Raw genomic sequence first — 21,811 nt, 5'->3', positions numbered from 1 at the left:
TGGCAGCGACCAGCGCTTGTTGAAGCTTGTCGGAACTTGTCGGCGCCGATCAGCGCTTATAGGCGCATGTTCATATATTTTCCTGCGCAGGTTACCAGCGCTGACAAGCGCCGATAAGCGCTTATAAGCGCTTACAAGTTTCAAGCTTTCTTTCTGAATACGCCCTTAGTTACAGATTCAATATACATAAAATAATATCGCCTTTGGAAGACTATTTCTGCTGAAAATTTTACAAGACCACTTAAAAATTGATTGATTTATGATTTTATATATAATATTTGATGATGAAGCTAGTGGCAGCGAGGACGTAGTGGAAATTAGTAATTTACCGCGACGGCAATTATTCTATTCTATTCATTCTATTCTACTCAGGAATTCCATGAGCGTGTTATAACGCCCAGGCCACAGTATTACAATATTTCCTACAGTAGGGCGACGAATGTACTTTCGCATAGCAACGGAGGGGAAGTCGCGGGGGGTCAAGTGACGCGGGCCCGGGTTTTTTTTATAGCGGACGAAGTCGCGGGCAACAGCTATACATACATACATACTATTCTATAAATTATTATTCATCCCTAGCACCTAGCAGTTTTTTTATGAGTGATAGGCCTTATTACGAGCAATAATTCTATGCTAGTGACAAGCCGCACTTTTGCGTTTTTAGGGAGAAAAAAAATAAAAACGAAAATCTGAAAAAAATATATTTCTCGGTATTCGGAGGTAGTTTTCCAAAAATAAAAACTGGATAATATGCGCCCAAAGATGCTTTATAAGTCTATATTTATTTAAAATAAATATCTTAGACAGTTACGATTTCAGAATACATTTCAATATTTTTCGTGAAAAATTCACCTAAATTTTGCCATTTTTTTTTTAAAGTATAAGATATTGACACGTGGGTGTTCTACTCTTACATTTTAAATACCTACATCCCTTGATCAATAAATATACAATAAACAGCACAGGGAAATTTTTTTGATCTAATGAAACACAGTGCGTACTTGCGTAGGTACCTACCTAGGTTTTAATTGTAATATTGTCTCTGAAAGGGAAATACAAATATGAAGTGTGTAATTGAAGTAATTGTGTTTTATTCGTTCACAATATAAAAGTACGAACTATAAAGTTCTTAATCTTAATTCATTTATTTATTACTAGCTCTCCGCCCAGCTTGTCTAAAACCTAATAAATTATATATTTAAACCTTCCTCTTGAATCACTTTAGTCTTTATCTATTTAAAAAACCCCCATCAAAATCCGTTTCATAGTTTTGAAATACATAGGGACAGAGAAAACGACTTTGTTTTAGGTACACCTAATATGTATAATATAATGTAGTGATGCTTCATGCTGTCGAGTGTCGTTGATATTTAAATAAAAAGAAAATGGTATTAGGGATTTTAGTGTATGTTCCTTTGAGGTTGTCTAATGAAATGAAACACAGCACAGCCAAGTTCGATTGAATTTATTATTCCATTCCATGACGATACGCACACTGCTGTATGATGAATAGGTAGCATCAAGTCGTTTCGTATTAGTATCTAAACTATAGTAATTTCTTATTTCATAATAGGCTCTATGTATTTAAATATCCCTTCGAAAAATTTTTAATTCAGCTATTAAATTTATAATATATTATATAGCATAAGCATAAGTTCTTGATGGGGCCGAATTATGACCTCTTATTTCCAGATAGATTACGCCGTGAATTGAACTGAGTGGCAAATTCATATTAAGTATGGTCGTAATAACCAGCAATGGTTAATAATGCTATAATATGAATTTGCAAGTCAGTTCAATTCACGGTGTAAACTGTGAAGACCGTAAGAGGTCATAATAGGGCCCCATCAAGAACTTATGCTTATGCTTTCCTATTACTAAATAGTTAGGTACCTACTAATTATCACAGGTTACTAATTATTAATTATTTATTTATCTAAATAACTATTAAATTATCTTAGAAAGATCAACTTATCAAGCCACAAAGGGCAATGCGTGATATTCGGCGTTAACCCCTCGGATATAATCTCATAAACCACCCTTGCTTATCTTTGATTTTATAGTCTATGAGAGCGCGGGAACCACAGAGCGGGAACTGACATCGAATTCTGTTTATTCGTATACCTATTGAATTTTTCTATACACACATACTTAAATATATATTTAAGCGCGTATTATCTATCTATATATTCTATACTAATCTATACTAATATTATGGGCTGTATAACATCACGCTAAGACCAACAGAAGCGGAGCCACGCGGGTGAAGCCACGGAGCGCAGCTATAATAAATAATAATATTATAAAACTGAAAACTTTGTTTGTTTGATTGTTTGAACGCGCTAATCTCAAGAACTACTGGTCCGATTTGAAAAATTATTGGATAGCCCATTTATCGAGGAAAGCTGTATATCATCTCGCTGAGACCAACAGGAGCGGAGCACTGCGGGTAAAACCACGGAGCACAGCTAGTAAAAAAATAAGTGTTAAAATAAAAAAAAAGTTAATAACATGTTGGGTTAAAAACGCCACTCGTGCACCTAATAAACTGCTTTATCCATTTTAATGTAGTAGACTTCTTCAACCTTTTCGATTCGTTGACAACACAAAAACGTTACACATAGATACTTACTAACTAAAAAATAGATTCAATTTAAAACTTTATACAGTGTCTAATTTAACAATTTAATCTAAAATTAGCGAGCGCAAAAGCTTTTTAAACATGTTGGATTTTCCATAAAGCGATCGATAGGTTTATTCATTGGAAAGGAATGGGTATGTTCAACGTATTTTTCACGAGTAGGAGTCAAGTACACAGTAGGTACACTTTAGTATACGATTAAGGGCTAAGAGCTAAGGCCTCGTTCCCACTGGAGATTGTCGTGACAGACCGACGTTAATAACTCGTTTATATCGAAACGTATTAGTGTAAAACTATCATAAATTGTTTTGTGTAATTTTCTAAGGTTTGTAGATATTTACTTATATTTGCACAATAGGTTGTAATTTTTAAAATATAAATATATTTGTGTATGAATGAATGCATATCCTATTATAATAATAAATCGTTAGGTACCTATATTTAGCACTTTCATTTCAGTAGTAACCCTACTAATACTATAAACGTGAAAGTTTCTTACACCCCAGCCACACTACTCGACGAGTGGTATGGGAAGTAACGAGGAAAGTAGGCAGAGACATAGTGTGGCCACGTTACTCGTCATGCCACTCGTCGTGCTCATCGTCCTGCTCACTGCTCCCTATTTTGTCGGCTTTTGCGCGCGAGTCAAAGGACCGGCAATACGAGTGCGAACTGAAGAGCGTCGCGATGAATTGCGCGAGTAGAGCAGTGTGTGGCCAGACGGCAATATCGAGGCGAATAACGGCAGCGCGATAAGCAGGACGAGGAGCAGGACGATGAGCATAGTGTGGCGGGGGTATTAGAATGTATGGATATATTAGCAACTCTTTCACGCTAAAACCACTGATGTATTTTAGAGTTTTTGCAGTGGCAGAAATAATTCCTTTTGGCCGCTGATAAATCCGCGCAACTGTGCACTAAACATTGTTGTGTTACATCTTTTTATATTAGGTATTATACTTCAGTTGACACCCTGGCCACAAGTTTTACAAGTATGTAATAGAAAACAGCGCCAAATTACACGCCATACAGATACAGCTGTATAGTTAATGCTCTTGTTTATGTAACTTTTTTAATAGTTTGAAAATTTGTTATTTTTTTCACAAAGCTTTGGATTTATGTATCTATACTAATATTATAAAGCTGAAGAGTTTGTTTGTTTGAACGCGCTAATCTCGGGAGCTACTGGTTCGATTTGAAAAATTCTTTCGGTGTTAAATAGCTCATTTATCGAGGAAGGCTATAGGCTATATATCATCACGCTACCAACAGGAGTGGAGCCACGGGGGTGAAACCGCGCGGAGCAGCTAGTATCGAATAAAGATCAAACATGTTAAAAAGCGGTCCATTATGTACTTTTTGATTTATTATTATAACATAAAACATTTTATTAGTGTAGCCTTAAATGTAATTTGAAAGCTCATTCAACACACAAGGAAGCACAACCACGAAAGCTGCAAAACGAAAAAATAAAACAAAGCGAATGTAAATACAAGATTTATTAGAAAATGAAAACAAAATCCCTTAGTCTACCTAAATAAGGCACAACGTGTCGAATTAACCGCACAGCACAACTCAATTATATAAAGCGACTTCGGACGAAACACATTCAAATATAAAATAGGTATTAATTTTGAAAAAATCAAACCTTAAAAACGTATAAAATTGATAATATTTATTTCTCTTTTACTGGCTTCAAATACAATGTATATGCTAATATTTTATTACAAATCAATTAATACATGATCGATATCTTTGTCAAAGGAAGAATTGAAGATTAATAACAATTTTGCAAAATAACTGCAATGTGTAGATAAATGAAGCAAATCATCCATACAGTTTTATAGAAAATGAAATATTGTAATGTATGAAATAACGTCTAAATTCTATTAAACATTGAAATTTAAAGTACTATTGCGTGTGATTATAGTTCTAAGCCAGAATACAGTTTTGGATATGATTGAGAAGATTACATAGTTATTTATGATTGATATGTCGAAAAAGAGGCATTATACAGATTAAAAAAGTATGTTTATAGCAACAGACTATACATAATATACAACAATTTAACTATACATAAATAAATACATCCTTACAGAGAGATCTTTCGTTCTTTCAATGTTGTTTGTGCGTATTTTTGTTTTCTTTTCCGGTTTTTATTAAAAAAAGTTAGTAAATATTTGTATAATAATAAATTTACATCTAAAGCGTAATTACACGTCCCTAACGTTAATCTCTAAGCAAAAATGCGAATGTCTTTAATGAAATAAATAACTACCCTCGTTTTATGTTTCCGTTATAACGTACTACCGACTAAATTTTGTAAACAACAGGAATAATATCTTATTTTATATTTGTACCAAATCGTGTAGGTGGAGTTTTTGGAAAATTTTGAGCGTCAATTTATTTAATCAGAGAGCGAATTTTTAATAATAATTTATTTAGAGGTGGAAATGTCAATAGCTTTTCAAACGATGAAAAGTGAACTCCATACCTCAACATACACACATACCAAAATTTTTATCTAGAAAAATTTTGAATGTTTACCGTTTAATTGTATACAAAAGAATAAGATCCCACTTTGGTTAAAAAATATTAAAATTATTTATTTTATTAAAATTAAAGGAATATTTATTTTAGAAAAACAATGCGGGTAGTAGGATCTTATCATATCTAATCAAACGCTAATAATATAAAAAAACTGCCAATTTCCGAACGCATCTTGCAAATTATCTATGACCGCCACACTCGTCTATTATCTATACACAAGTTTATACAAAAGAAAAGGACATAATTAATAATTTAAACGCATCGCATCGTTCATTGGTCGATAGTTACGCGACAAAATGGCGTCGTGCCGTCGCATTAGTGACTATTAATACTACTAAGAAAAAAACACGTTAGAAAAGACACAGGAGTTTCGTAATCAGTCATGTTATGGGTATACTAGGATTTAAAGAGTTAAAATATAAATATAAATTATAAATAATACAATGGTTAGGGACTGGCCCTTGGTTGGCACGTTGGTCAATAGTGGTCCATGTCTGCTGTCGGCGCCACTGAGTATACTGACGGCGGCCTGCAAATTAATAATAAAATAAAACATATACACTCATACATGCACTTTTATTGATACCTATATATTGCTGTGATACAATATTATTTATTCATACATATTGTGATTCTAGTATCTGAAATATAAATAAAAAATAAATAAAAATAAAAATTGTTTATTTCTTTTATTATAATAGTTTACTTTATCATTATTTTTTAACATATCCGAGTGATTTCCTACACTATATTGGTTACTGTAATACTGTAATAATAGAGTGAATTTAAACTTATTTTTATCTTCACAACAATAAAACACTTAATTCTGTTAATTCGTAACAAACTAACAGAGATACAAATCTTTTCTCTGTACAATATCACCATATAATAAAATGTGATATTTACCTTAAAGCTCGTCTAGGTGCAGGTAATCTTGAAGGCCTGGGTAAGGCGGAGACACGCGGTTCGTTTCCCGTCTGAGGCCGAACCGGCTCCTGTTGGGAAACTGCTGAAAAACGCATTTTTTTAACGATTAAATGTTAGTGTATGTGTATAAAAATCAGTTGAGTGACTTGTCAAGTGTGATACAATATGGAAATTGGATATTTAATTCTAATGGAAATTGGAAAAAATGAAATATTTATTTTTTATATGTTTCTATTTATTGTTTTATTCGCAACATTAACAGTGACAAATTTCTAATCAAATATCTGACTTAGTATTTACAATTGAAATTATTTCCAATGTACATTCTTTTATAAATAAATAAATATTTAAAACACAAAAATATATAATTGTAGAAATTGATGCAAAATTGTCAAATTTATTAATATTCGTCTGCACTAAAATAATGAAACAATTACCGGGTGCCGGCCGCTGTGAAGGTACTGAAGTTGGTCGTGTGACGCGCAGTTGTGAACTGCCCGCCAATGAGTGCGGACGCGTCGTGGGAGGCTATAGTTTTATAAAAATATAATAATTAATCTACATTAGTACGAATTTAACTGTATTTTTAATCGAAGGTTGGAATGCTAATAGTTACACATAAGGGTTTACAATTTTTTGGTTTGTTGTAGTTTTGCATTGATCGTTAAATCGATGAAAATAAAGATTAGTATTCCAAACTATTTTTCCTATAACTGGTAACCAATACGAACATGCAAGTAACAAAATAAAAATATAAAAATTATTGACCACATAATATAAATTTCCCAAAAAGTAAGCCCAAAGACAAACTATTTTAATCACAATTATTATAAGCACAAAAAATGCTTGATAACAATATTATATAAGCGAATGAATGACTACTTTGGAATGAATGAAAATCATTAATTAAGCAAGCATGTTTCATCAATAATTGATATTTTCAAAATCAGCCAAGTACTTTTCGAATTGCTAAATTACAAACAAACAATCACATAAAAAATTCAACATCAAGTTGAGAATGAAATTATTTTATGCTCATTTATTTTTATAATTTCCAAAACTTTTATATTATATTTATTTTAATGTATATTTCTTCGATCTCTTTATCTATGTATAAAAAAGTCGTGTCAGCTACATAGTGATGTAGAATTTTTTAATATAGACCGTAATTATGGTTATAAGTGTTATAACTCAAGAACTACCAAACGGATTTTAATGATTTTTGGTTTGTTGAATTTGTCTCTTTTTAGAAAATAGCTTACAAGTCTACCAATAGTAAAAAATAAGTTTTATCTTATAGTTTTAATATAAAACTTACAGCCGCATACTGGTTCCGCATGACGACGCCCGCGTTGCCCGCACACAGGCGCAGCTTCACACACATGTTAGCACGTTAATGTGTGCGTTATGGATATATATGTGTATAGATAATAACGGTCTATAGCTTTATCTTTATTATATTAGTAGGTATTTATGTTTATAATTGAGGAATGTGCAAAAATATGTGCAACTTCACAACAATCTTTTATTAAAAAGCATCTGCGTTGATTTTTATAAGGACAACAAAATAATACTCAGTAAAAATTTCGTTATCATACAAAACGGACAGAATTCGTTTTGATGAAAATATAATATATCTACTGATTAGACTTTGCTAACAGGCAATTAACAGATATAGTTTTTGGAAGATTGAAAACGTGATGTTAAAATAAGAAACTAAACTTATTTTTTATGTATAATTTTGGACAAAGATTAATGATTTTGGTTATAGACCGTAATTATTACATGAATATTAATAATTGACACACACATCTATTCGTAACGTACTATGCGATGGATAGGTGAAAATTCAATCAAGTGTATATAATAAACACATACAATTTATTTTATAAAACTTTAACGATACAAAAAATACACAATTTTAATATATTTCCTTTTTTATTGGGATATATTCTAATTAATATTTTCAACTATCCATCGACACACAAAATGATAATCGCTGAATAAGTGACACAAAATAACACAGACATTAATTAGACACAGTATGAATTAAAACATAAAATATACCAATAAACCCATGATTGAACAAACAATTTTATCAAAATTTATTTTATTTTCCCATCACCATACTACCAAAATACTTTAATAAAATGATTCATGCATGGACATATTTTCCAGTTAACAGTAAGTCAGCTATGACTATATTTCTGAATAATTAAGGCGCTATGACATGAAATTATTGCATACATCTTATTTGACATAATCTGTGTGTTGGTCATTGCTTTATCATTCTAATGTAAAGATATAGCTTTTGTTTGAAATGTTTCATAAGTTTGGAAGTAGTATTTTTACACACACACGCAAATAATATGCGCGTGGACGTGTATGTTTGTGCGCAACGCGTATGCGCGCGTAATTATGTGAATATATGTGCTTATGTGTGCGTACGCGTATATTATGTGTGTATGTGTATTAGTTTCTGTATTTATATATTTGCGTGTCCTTATGTACTGTGTATGTTTGTGTGTGTGTATACTCACGTCCTTTGGCGGCACAATCTGGCTGTGCGGTCGTTCCCGCCTCAAAGTTTCTGTTCCCTGTCGAACTAGCGCTGGAGGCGCTGTGAAAGCGGGCTTCGACAGTTTGTCCACGTGCACCTCGCCGTAATCACTCTGGAATTATAGATAAGTACAATTAAAACATTCATCTATTTATCATGTTTAATTTCGTACTACAGCCGGAAATCGAAACAACTGTCTGTTAAAATGACATTTACATCCTATCATCTCATTGATAACGATCAAGGACGACCTTTATAAAGACGAAATCTCTGACACAAACTTGATAAATCAAACGAAAGGTAATCACCGGTAAAACAACAGATTCTCGTCTTTACTATTAAATATTATAATAGGTCTATTAACAATAATGACTTGTGGTGGCGGTAAAACAACGGATTCTCTCTGTATCGGCACAGGCGCAGCTGTCGTGGGAAATATGCTATTATATTCTATGGTAATAAAAAATACATATCTATCTTTATTAATCTATAATTACCTGTGGGGGAGGTAAAACCACGGATTTCTGTCGTATCCACCTATATCTATTATTATTGATGGTATTAAAAATACCATACGGCATACTACATTTGTTAATCTATAATCACCTGTGGGGGCGGTAAAACAACAGATTCTCGTCTTATCGGCGTAGGTACAGCTGCGGTTGGACTGAGCGCAGGGTTGGACGCGTATACGCCGCGACGCACCATCGTGCGCCCGAGTGCACGGGACTGTAACTGTGGACCTGCGGGAAATATTATTGGACCTTCAGGATAAAATTATTATGTATTTAGCTGTAGTAGTAATATATATTTGTAATTTCATATGCCTAACAGGCAGGATATGGCGGGACTTATGTTTGTCTAAGATATGAATTGTACCCATATTCATGAATAAAAATATTTGAATTTGAATTATTTATTGTTGGATGTAACTTTTGACACACCCCGGACACTCCATACAAAAATATCGTTTTGACAGTCACACTGTAGAGACTGCAAATGTGTGCGTTAACGCTTTATGGTTGGCACATTTGTGACTAGCGTAAAAAAAAAAATTAGCGTTTTTCTGATGAAATACATCCGTAAACAGCACAATATCTAACCATTTTCTACGAAAAACGATTATCACAAATCCAAAATAATAAAATTTCTTTAAGTCAATTTGATTAACGTTGTCAATCTTCGTTGCGTATCGTCCTTGCAGAAAAATGCGGACCATTTAGAGGCTGATCGTGCGGGGTGAGGTGTTTAATTTTGGCGGGAGGCGGAGAGTGTCCGTTCTGTAGCGTTTAGCTACTATTATGTATTCTGTGCTTTTGATTTAATATGTTTGTGGATAAATAGCTGTCAATATGGTTGTCACTATTTCAGATTTATTGTCAGAACATGCTTGGCTATCAAATACTATACGCCGCTTTCCTTTGAATCGTGGCGCATTCGTAAGAATTGTGCCTAGAGGCTCAGACGTTTGTAATGTAGGTATTAGGTATAGGTGTGTACTTATACCTATATATAAATATAATGTGACTCCTATCAGATATCACTAAGGAATTTAGGTCACACGTGTCTTTAAAAACTATAAAGAATATTATATTTAATTATTTTAATTGTTACTGGAATATCATATTATTTCTCCTTAATTAGTAACTAGAGATAGTAATCCGACGCCTGTAATCGGATAGATATTTAGTTTAAGTACCTATTTACATTTTATTATAAAAAGGGGTAATTTCTCTAATAAAAGTCAGTGTATAACCAACCATCATTCGTTTTATTTCTCTCCACGCACACCACACATCACATGGCGACCCTGCCAGTGCGAGCGCGTCGGATAATAGTGTTCTAGAATTACGTTCCTTATTTGGCGCTGAAATCGGAGTTTCATCTTCATACGGAGAGCCGAAGGCTTCATAATAAATTATTATGGAGAATTACACCGAATTGGAGAATTATTTTTATACAAAATAAGTTAGGAAAGAGATTCTACATACGCAGATTGGTAAAGACAAAATGGGCAAGCAGCAATCTAAAGAAGTCGAAAAAGAAGAAGTATTTATAACACAGAGCGGACAGAACAACTACGCACCAAACAACATCGCACCCTGGGAAAAATCAGAAACTATGTTCAATTTGACCGTGGTAATAGCAGTCATTTGTGGAATAATATTGGCGTATTCTGTTTACAAGAAGATGCACAAGCGACTTACAAAGAAGATACAGCGGCAAGCTACGGAAATAGTTTTGAAGTCACGTCGCGCCTCGGTTTAAAGGGATATAAAAAGTAAAACACAACTTGAAAACCCAGTTCAAAAGTGGCAATTAGTGTGTGCAGTGACTCGCAGTATACTTGTAAGTGGCAATTTTTCCTTTCCCTCTAATCTATTTTTATTTAATCACGTTTATCCTTTATGTAGAAATATAATTAAGATATTAGTTAAACTTATGTTTAAAAAAAATAATATATATAAATATATAATAATAAACATAAATGTCTAATATAATATTACAAAAATATTTAAATGATTTGCTAGAAATTAAGCAATATTTAGTTAAGTTTGGAATTAAACGTCTTAAAAGTGAAACAGCATTCGAAAAATACGAAGTAGCTAAACAAATATACAAGGAGTATAAAAACTATATACAAGTGGTAGAAATTAAAGTAGAAGAATTAAGTGTAACATTAGAAATAGATAGTCTTTTTGATAAAATCAAAAATCTTATGACAATCATGTCGACAAAACCAGAATTTGAATTAAAAACGGCAGTTTCTCTGTTGCCCGTAATGGACGACACAGAAAATGTCACTCTGCAGTTAATAGATGCTATTGAATTATATGTGACAATGATTTCAAAAGAAAGTATTACAAATCTTATTCAATTTGTTTGCAAGACACGGTTGTCACGAAACGCGAAATTAAGATTAAAAGATACCTATAGTAGCGTAGAAGAAATGGTTAGTGACATGAAAAAGCACCTCCTAACTACTAAGTCAGAAATCGCTTTGCAGAAAAAACTATTAAATTGTTATCAAGGAAATCGGTCGATAGATAAATTTGGAACAGAGCTCGAGCAACTGTTTGTTAACCTTACCATCTCACAATCAAAAGGAAATTCAGACACGTTCAGTATTCTGAAATCCATAAATGAAAAACAGGCAATACATAAATTCGCCGATGGTCTACGGAATGATAGATTGAAAACTGTTATAGCTGCACGAAATTACAATTCGTTAAAGGACGCTATTCAAGGCGCAAAGGATGAGGAAGTAACGATGACTTCTCCATCATCTGACCAAGTATTCTTTGCAAAAGGAAGACCCTATCATCGGGGACTCCAAGGATCTAGACACTGTGGAAAATCATATTCCTATACTAATTCAAGGTCACCAAAAACACAATTTAAGAATACATTCACCAACTATTCATGTGGTAGGAATCAAGGGAATTTTCAAAGAGGTCGAGGTAAAACAAACGGAAGGAATAAATCAAATACCCGTAGTACTCAACCATATACTCATAAAAACAGAAACCAGCATCAGCAGGTAAATTTGGCCCAAAGTTCGCAAAACGAAGAGGACGAAGATGAGCAAAGCTCGATACCGAAGTGGTTTTTTCGACAATAATGAATTCGTATTAAGTTATAACAACATGAATTCAGTAAAATTTTATATAAATCATAAAAAACTAAATTTTCTATTAGACACTGGAGCATCCTTATCTATAATTAAAGATATTGCTATACAACATACTAAACACAAAGTTACCCAAAAAACAACACAAATTAAGGGCATTGGTGGAAAAATAACCTCAGACAGATATACAAAATTAACATTGAAATGTAAAAATGAAAAATTTGAACATAAATTTCATATATTTAAAACATTACCATTAAACATTGACGGTATACTCGGGCAAGACTTTTTGTCGAGATACAAATCATTACTAAATTTTGAAAACCAAACATTAACGCTTCAAACAGATTCAAAGTATACAACAATACCAATAGACATGTTTTCAACAGAAGATATAAACACAACAAGCATAAAACTGCCACCCAGATGTGAAAAAATAATTAATATAAAAACGAACCATACTAGCAACTGTGTAATAACTTCAAAAGAGGTGTGTGATGGAGTATTCATAGCTAATACTTTGAATAAAGCCAGAAATGGAAAAATATCGATACATATTATGAATACTAGGGAAACAGAAGTAGTTTTACATTGTTTCACACCCGAAATAATACCTTTAGACGAGTTTGAATGCTTTACATTTGAAGAAGTAACAAACAATGGAGAAAGAGTTAAAAGGTTATTCGATTTACTGAAACTAGAAAACATGAACACAGAAGAACAGAAAAGTATTGCAAGTATATGTGCTAAGTTTGCAGATATATTCCACTTGTCGGGTGATCGACTGAACACTTGCAATTTATACGAACAGAAAATACACCTAAAAGAAAATACCAATCCAGTTTACTCTAAACCTTACAGACTACCTCATTCACAGAAAGCGGAAATTAGTAAACAAATACAGGAAATGATAGACAACGATATTATCGAGGAATCAACTTCAGAATGGTCCAGCCCATTACTGATAGTGCCTAAGAAAATAGGAGCAAATGGTGAAAAGAAATGGAGAGTTGTACTAGATTACAGAAAACTAAATGATTGTATCAAAGACGATAAGTTCCCATTGCCAAATATTACCGAAATATTGGACTCTTTATCAGGAGCTATGTATTTTAGTCACTTAGATCTCAATCAGGGTTATTATCAAATGAAATTAGATGCAGAAAGCCGAAAATATACAGCATTTGTAGCTGATAAACATTATCAAATGAAACGTTTACCAATGGGTCTAAAAACAAGCCCTAGCGCATTCAGTAGAGCGATGACAATTGCATTATCAGGATTAAATTATGAAAAATGCATAGTCTACCTGGATGATATTATTGTGATGGGAAGAAATTTAAATCAGCATAATAAAAATCTTATTGATGTATTCTCACGTTTAAGAAAAGTAAATATGAAATTAAACCCATTAAAATGTAATTTTTTGAAAAAAGATCTTTTGTACCTAGGTCACATCGTTACACCAGAAGGTATAAGACCAGATCCAGAAAAGATTAAAGTCATGCAAAATTATCCAACTCCTAAAAACGCAGATGAAGTCAAAAGGTTTGTTGCGTTTGCCAATTATTATAGAAAGTTCATACCAAATTTTGCAAACATTACAGCAAGTTTAAATAATTTAACCAGAAAAAATGTTAACTTCAATTGGACTACAGATTGTCAAAATTCTTTTGAAACTTTAAAACATACACTATGTAACCCGCCTTTATTGCAATATCCAAATTTTGAAGAAAGTAATGAGTTCATTATTCATACAGACGCTTCAGGGTTAGCGATTGGAGCTGTTTTATCAAATCAAGACAAAAGACCAGTAGCATATGCCAGTCGTACTTTAAACAAAGCTGAAAGAAACTATCCTGTGATAGAAAAGGAACTTTTAGCAATTGTATGGGCTATCAAATATTTTCGACCTTACATTTATGGAAGAAAGTTCAAAATTTGTACAGATCATAGACCATTGATATACTTATTCAACATGAAAGACCCATCGAGTCGACTTACCAAATTCAGGCTATGTTTAGAAGAATACGATTTTGTAATAGAATACACGCGAGGAAAAGATAATGTCGCTGCAGACGCTTTATCTCGTATAGTATTAACAACGGACGACCTAAAGTCTATTAATAATAAAGTCAATTGCCTCATGGTTATGACTAGAAAACAAAGAAAAATGATGGATGAAATGGAAAATAAGAAGAAGGATAACGATGAAAAAGCTGACGATTGGACTGATCACCCAAGAGTCGTAGAAATACTTAAACGGACAAAAAATTCGATAGAATTCAATTTGGAGACTAACGAATATACGAAGAACGAGACATGTTCAGAAAATGTCCATAGTAAAGAAAAAACATTTATGTATACACCTTCAAGGAATATGGTTACAATGAATCCTAATTCTAGATCATGGTTGAAACGAGCTTTCGCAGTGAGAGAATTAGAACAATTCTGTAACAAAGAAAATATTCAAGAATTATGCATAATAAAAAATGAAAGAAATGAAAAATTAATAAAAGAGCTAGCTCAGGAAGTAAAAAATATAAATAAGTGGCAAGGACCACGGATATGCATATTAAAAGGTGTAGTAAAAATAGAAAATATGGATGACAAAAAGGTCATACTAAATGATTTTCATATATTACCAAGCAGTGGACATGCTGGTATAAGAAGAATGACGAATAACATAAAGAAACGTTACTACTGGACAAATATGGACAATGACATATATAACTTTGTGAATAAGTGTGAGCAATGTCAAAAGCAGAAATTTCATAAGCAAGTGAAGCAACCTATGTGCATTACTAGCACTGCATCTTCAGCTTTTGAAAAAATATTTCTTGATACAGTTGGTCCAATAACACGAGATGTTAATGGAAATGCCTATATACTAACACTACAATGTGAGTTGACGAAATACGTGGAAGCATACCCAATACCAAATAAGGAAACAGACACAGTAGCTCGTGCTTTCGTTGATAATTTTATTTTACGATACGGTATTCCACAGACGATTGCAACTGACAGAGGTACTGAGTTCATTTCAGCAACTATGAAAGATGTTTGTAGATTGTTAGAAGTAAAGCAAATACAATCAACAGCATATCACCACGAAAGTATTGGTTCTTTAGAAAACTCGCACAAAACATTGGGAGCGTTTCTAAGGATTCAAACTAACAACCAAACTCAAAATTGGAGCTCTTGGTTACAATATTGGTGTTTTGGATATAATACAACGGTTCATAGTGAAACACAATATACACCTTATGAACTTGTATTTGGTAAATTGTGTGGTATACCAAGTAATCTTGTAAATAAAATTGATCCAATTTACAATTTTGATAACTACCCTATTGAGTTAAAATACAGGCTACAAAAATCCCAGCAAGAAGCAAGAGAAAATTTAATACAGTCCAAATTACGTAGAAAAATCAATTATGATAAAACAACAAATTCAATTAACTATAAAGAGGGAGATCTATTACTTGTTAAAAAAGAAAATAGAGAAAAGTTGGATCAAGTTTATATGGGACCATACAAAGTAATAAGTGATATGAATTTCAATGTAAAAATATTACAAAATGGTAAAGAAAATATAGTTCATAAAAATAGAACAATACCGTATCATATATAAAAAAAATGTATTAGATATTTTTTTTTTTAAAAAAAGGAGAGAGATGTAATGTAGGTATTAGGTATAGGTGTGTACTTATACCTATATATAAATATAATGTGACTCCTATCAGATATCACTAAGGAATTTAGGTCACACGTGTCTTTAAAAACTATAAAGAATATTATATTTAATTATTTTAATTGTTACTGGAATATCATATTATTTCTCCTTAATTAGTAACTAGAGATAGTAATCCGACGCCTGTAATCGGATAGATATTTAGTTTAAGTACCTATTTACATTTTATTATAAAAAGGGGTAATTTCTCTAATAAAAGTCAGTGTATAACCAACCATCATTCGTTTTATTTCTCTCCACGCACACCACACATCACACGTTGTTCATGTCGTATGAACAACGTCTGAGCCCCTCTACCCTCACTTTGTTAATAGTCGTTAACTTGCAGTGATTTATTATCTACCGTCTACATCAATTAGGCAGTTGGGTAGAATCGCAGTACATTATTATTACATTTAAACTAATATCGAACCCAGCCAGCCCCATATCTAAAATTATATATTAGTTAAAAGTAAATATAGAATAAGTTATAGATTAATGTAAGAATATAATGTACAGCTGACTGGATGAGTATGAATAAATAAAGATTTTTGTACCGATAATGTTATTTTTTTTGAACCGCTTATGCACTTTCACAGAAAATTTGGCCCGTTACGAACCATTTTTTTTATATTTTTACATGTGTTTTTTACTGGCATGTACAGCTTATATTTGCTGTATGTTAAAGATTCGTTTATTAACAGGGTAAATATATCAGTTATGGTTTTATATTTTTTTATTGATGAAAATACTTACCAGGTATTCTATTAAGTTCTTTATGTGAACTGTACTGTCTTAATTTGGAGGTGGGTAAATTCGTTTTCTTAGGAACAGCGGACGGTGGCGGCATTATCGTTGTTGATGTTGCTGAAAAGATAACAAAAATTATAATTATGTTTTTGTCAAAAAAAATGTGATTTGTCAAATTAAAGAAAATCTTTTTGTAATTATAGATGTCGTGGCCATATCGTAGATTTGCTCATTTCATGAAATGGCCAACATAGTTTGATCAGATCGTTAAATCGTCAACGTTTCACGATTTGGTCATTGACATTTGGCCAGATCGTATAAAATATAGGTTAGGTTAGGTTAGACTTTAATAAACAACGCACGAGCCGAGCGAGCAAAGCGAGCGTGCCGCGGCAGCGGCCGGCGAGTGCCAGGAGCGAATCGCTTTTTAAAAAAGAAACAAAAATGGTCGCATTTCGTGAAATGGCCATCCACGTTTGGCCAGATCGACGATCTGGCCAAATGTAGATGACCAAATTCGTGAAACGTTGGCGATTTAACGATCTGGCCAAACCAAATTGGCCATTTCATGAAATGAGCAAATCTACGATATGGCCACGACATGGACATAAATCTTAAGGAAAAAATTCTGTAAATGGTTTAAAATGCACATTCGTTCCATGTCATTGAAAATCCCAATTTTTCCGAAATGTTTACAAAAAACCACACCACAAATTGAATTAAAAATGTTTGAACTTATTTTTAAAATCACTGTACATAATAAAAATTAAGTTCTAAGAATTTAAATAAAATACCTGGAATAGCATAACTAGAAGCGACCTTCCCTGGCGGAGTCCTCACATGCACTGGGCTCGGTATTTTCTTATCTGGACTGCTTTTTGGCGCCAAAATATCACGTTTTGCCGAAGATTTCTTCACTAATGTAGCGCTGTTTATCACCGTTGTGTTCATGTCGTATGTTCTTTCCATATCTGTGGTAAAAGTTAGTGCTTTTATTGTTTTAAGGTCCTATTTTTTAGTTATTCAGTAATAATTTTGTCCAGCGAAATACTAATCGAGTGTTAAATTTGTTACAGCTTAAAATAAGCTGTTATATAAAAAAAATATACCGGCCGAATTGATAACCTCCTTTTTTTTGAAGTCGGTTAAAAACAACATCAAAGAATTTATATTTTTTGGTTTTTATGGCATTCAAATGCTTTATAAATATAAATTTATAAAGAATAGAAAAAATTCGATCACGAGGCGGGACTCGAACCCGGTGTGTCCCTTAAGACACATAAAACTGAAAGGATAGAACAAATTCGATTACTCGGGCGGGTCACGAGTGGCTGAGTTGGTTAGGCATCCGCCCCGGAATGGCGCGAAGGATGCGGGTTCGAGTCCCGCCTCGTGATCGAATTTTTTCTATTCTTTATAAATTTATATAACATCAAAGAAAGTAATATTACACATTGCAAAAATTATTTTTATTACGTGTGATTTTGCGAAAACTTCATTAGTTAGAAATTTAACAAAAACAATTGTAAACAACATCGATTTTGCCTTGTACAATGTACATAATATCATTTACCTTATTCTAATATTTAGCTAACTAAATATGTCCTCTTTTAATTTTTAAATTAGTATTCAAAACGTAAAAAAAAAAGTGGAAAAAACGTGTGGCACTCGGGGACTGGGGTGGTTGCGCTTTTGCATGCTATGCCTTCAAGCCACACCTCCGCCCGTCGGAGTGGGGAGCGTGAGGTTTTTTCGTTACGGAATTTCTGGATTCGGTCCCCGCGCTCAAGGCCCGCGATAGAAGCTATGCAATAGCATTAAAATGAAAAAAAAACACGAAATAATTTTGTCCACTTTTTACATAAAAACAAGTAACATATTATATAAACTTACTGTTAGTACTAGGCGCTTTGGTCATTGTATACGATTTGTCGTCAATCACATCGTATATAGGCGATATAGTACTATGTAGGTTCATTAGTTCATTTTTGGACCCTTTCCGTATGCTCGTTAGAGGTGTGGAGGCTACTGATAATCCTGGAAGTTGGAAAATATTTTTTATTTTTATTTTATTCATAAAAGGTACCTGACAGCTGTTGATAAGATAAATTATACTAGTTACATATAAAAACGCCAATTACAAGGCACACGATAATAGTAAAATTGTGTGACAAAAAACGACAAACTACAAAGGTACAATAATTGTTTTATTTTACTTTAAATATATATTTTTTTTTTTTTTTTTTTTTTTATTAATTGACATCTGCGATCAGTCAACGGACTATGAGCAGATATTTGGACAGAATAATTTGGCGATTTGAGAACTAGAACCAGTGCCCTAATTCCCCTTTCTAATGTAGCTCAACATCAACATTAGCTCTTTTCAGACGTTTCCTGGGTTTTAGTTTAAGCAATTGCTGGGAGAGTGGATTTGGATGCATTACAAGTCTTTGCTTATGCTTCTTGAGGTATTTAGTAGCTTCTTCCTTAATTGTAGGCATTTCTAAGTACTCATGAATTTCAGAGTTGCGAGTGAACCATGGAGCTGCTGTGAGCACTCTTAAGATTTTGTTTTGCACCCTTTGCATGCACATTAGGTTGGATTCGCTAGCGGAGGCCCAGAGTTGAATACCATATGTCCAAATAGGTTTTATTACTGCGCAGTACACTCTAAGTTTATTGCTTAGAGAAAGTGTGGATTGTCTACCTAAGAGCCAAAGTAAGTTTTTGAAGCGGAAGTTAACTTCTGTCTTCTTCTTCTTTATATGATCTTTCCAGGTGAGCCTACGATCCAAGTAGAAGCCGAGGTACTTCACGCAATTAGACTGTGGTAGAGTTTCTTGGCCCAAATGGACAGGCGGGCAGAGACCATGTCTAAGTGCAAATGTGATGTGATGTGATTTAGGCGCACTTGCTCTTATGCGCCACTTATCTAGCCAATCTTGGGTTTTATTTAGCTGATTAAATTACTTTAAATATATGATTAATATATTAATTAAATATATTCCGTACTTGTTCGGTTGGATTCAGGGCTGGATTCGAACCATAGACTTTTTGATTTAAATTTGAGTTCAACTAAATGCAGGGCATTATACTAGTGAAACAATTCTTATAATCGGTTAAGCAGTATTTATCTTTATCCATTTAAACATTTGGAAAGATTGGATCTTGTAGAAATACATCAAGAAATCCTTGTTGTATCAACAAGCAATTAAATTGATGAAGTATTTCTATACTAATATTATAAAGCTGAAGAGTTTGTTTGTTTGAACGCGCTAATCTCGGGAACTACTGGTCCGATTTGAAAAATTCCTTCGGTGCTAGATAGCCCATTTATCGAGGAAGGTTATAGGCTATATGTCATCACGCTACGACCATCAGGAGTGGAGCCACGGGGGTGAAACCGCTCGGAGCAGCTAGTTTTTTATATGCCGAAAATTACAGGTTGAAAATGAATGAAAAATATTGAAAAATGGCGCGATATCATGAAATATACGAGAGATAAACTACTTATCCAAAGCTCTTTAAGTATCTTAAAGGATAAATAATTGTTAAAACTTACGTGGATGATCAATTAGGTCCGGTGGGCTGCTCGAGCTGAAGGTCCCTGTGTCTGTGCTCTCACTTGATCCCACCATCGCCCGCTGTTCTAAATCCCAATCCTACAATAATAAAAAAGTATAATATTAATTATCTATAAGTATTGTGCGTACATTTTATGTCCTTAAAGGGGAAAATAGCAAAAAATGTATCGAAATTCTTGCAAGCAACATGTCTCTGTAAAATTGAAAATTGTATTATAGTTCAACATATAGGCATGAATTCATGAGTTAATGTTGAAAATTTTCTGAATCACATAATTCAACTCACTTTATTTTATTATTGAGGAGGCAATAATTAAAAACAGGACTAACATATGCTTTTGCTCATATTATTTATAGATTGAATATTGACTATCACTCACCTCTTGCTGTAATGTCCTATCCTCATTATCAATCAAATTCATAGTCGCTGAATTAATATCGATAATATTAGTTTCATTTGACTTCACATATACCACCGTTGCGTCCATTGCATTTGCATTCATTTTGGGCGAAGCCTTTTTAAACGTCGCATTTCGCTTTGGCGTCTCTCTAGGGGGCGGTTCATCTCTATTCATAGCTTTTCTTCTCGACAATAACTCTGAAGCATTCTCCATACTTTGTCTTGGCACTGTTATAGTTTGGTTTGGTAACTGGATAGTTTTTATTGGTGAAGTGTCCACTTGATTCGGCAAAGGTTTGTCTGGTTCTGTAGGTAACGCTTTCCTAGCTAACGAAAGTTTTTGCCGCGCTTGTATTATTTCGTTCAACTCCTGTTTATCGAGCGTCACGTTCATGCTGTTCTTTCCTTGTTCTACCGGTCTTGGCACATCCATTTCGTTGAAGAACGCATCGTCCTTTTCGAAGGTAGAATTCATGTTTTCCTTCTCAGCGTCGATGTCCCTTCTGAATTTGTTGTTCGAGTAGTGCAGGGTTATGGTCTCGCTCATTTCGCCATTTTGTCGTTTCGGCGAATCTTTCTGGAGCGCGACATTATCACAGTTCTCGTTTAATACTTTCCCGGTGTCTATTTGGCACGCTTCCTCCCTCGCTTTCGTGTAGCTTTCCGAATTTTTGATTGAATCGCGTTTGAAACTGTTGTATAACTGGCATCTCGGTCTAGCGGACAGCAATCTCTCCGATTGTTCCAAATTCGTGAAAGTTGCCGAACTGAAGATATTCGTTTCTGGGTCTTTTGCTCGAGAGGAATTTGATATGATGTAGGATGAATTGACGGAACTGACTAAACTGGGCGGTAATGAGTCTATTAAGCTGTCGTTGTCTGGGTAAGTGGTCTGTGAAAGGAAGCTCGTGCTCATGTCTTTCTCGTCTAGAATGCTTAGCGTCATGCTTGTCATCATTGGATCTATACTGTTGCGACCTGACATTGGTACACCTGAAAATATAACAAAGTAACGTAAGCTTAAAGACATATTAT

The 21,811-nt window shown here is 33.5% G+C and overlaps 1 protein-coding gene across 4 annotated transcripts in view; it reads right to left on the bottom strand.

The window, feature by feature from the left end:
* Positions 1–4,301: 4,301 nt before the first annotated feature.
* LOC123701209 (mucin-4-like) overlaps positions 4,302–21,811 on the bottom strand; it is a 30,881-nt gene continuing 13,371 nt past the window's right edge. Inside the window, exons 6-16 of one of the 4 annotated variants that reach the window (XM_045648606.1) lie at positions 20,757–21,769; positions 20,355–20,454; positions 18,686–18,829; positions 17,587–17,763; positions 16,799–16,909; positions 9,285–9,421; positions 8,659–8,790; positions 7,437–7,490; positions 6,556–6,646; positions 6,098–6,200; positions 4,302–5,720 (exon numbers count right to left, since the gene is read on the bottom strand). In XM_045648606.1, the coding sequence (XP_045504562.1) occupies positions 5,669–5,720; positions 6,098–6,200; positions 6,556–6,646; positions 7,437–7,490; positions 8,659–8,790; positions 9,285–9,421; positions 16,799–16,909; positions 17,587–17,763; positions 18,686–18,829; positions 20,355–20,454; positions 20,757–21,769 (2,114 nt within the window). In that variant the 3' untranslated portion in view covers positions 4,302–5,668. The remainder of the gene's footprint in view (positions 5,721–6,097; positions 6,201–6,555; positions 6,647–7,436; positions 7,491–8,658; positions 8,791–9,284; positions 9,422–16,798; positions 16,910–17,586; positions 17,764–18,685; positions 18,830–20,354; positions 20,455–20,756; positions 21,770–21,811) is intronic. The other 3 variants (XM_045648607.1, XM_045648608.1, XM_045648609.1) reach the window with 3 other exon arrangements.

Source organism: Colias croceus, chromosome 21 (assembly GCF_905220415.1).
Source record: "Colias croceus chromosome 21, ilColCroc2.1".
Taxonomy (NCBI): domain Eukaryota; kingdom Metazoa; phylum Arthropoda; class Insecta; order Lepidoptera; family Pieridae; genus Colias; species Colias croceus.
Note: the sequence above shows the minus strand (reverse complement) of the source record. Positions and strands in the feature narration are given on the sequence as shown.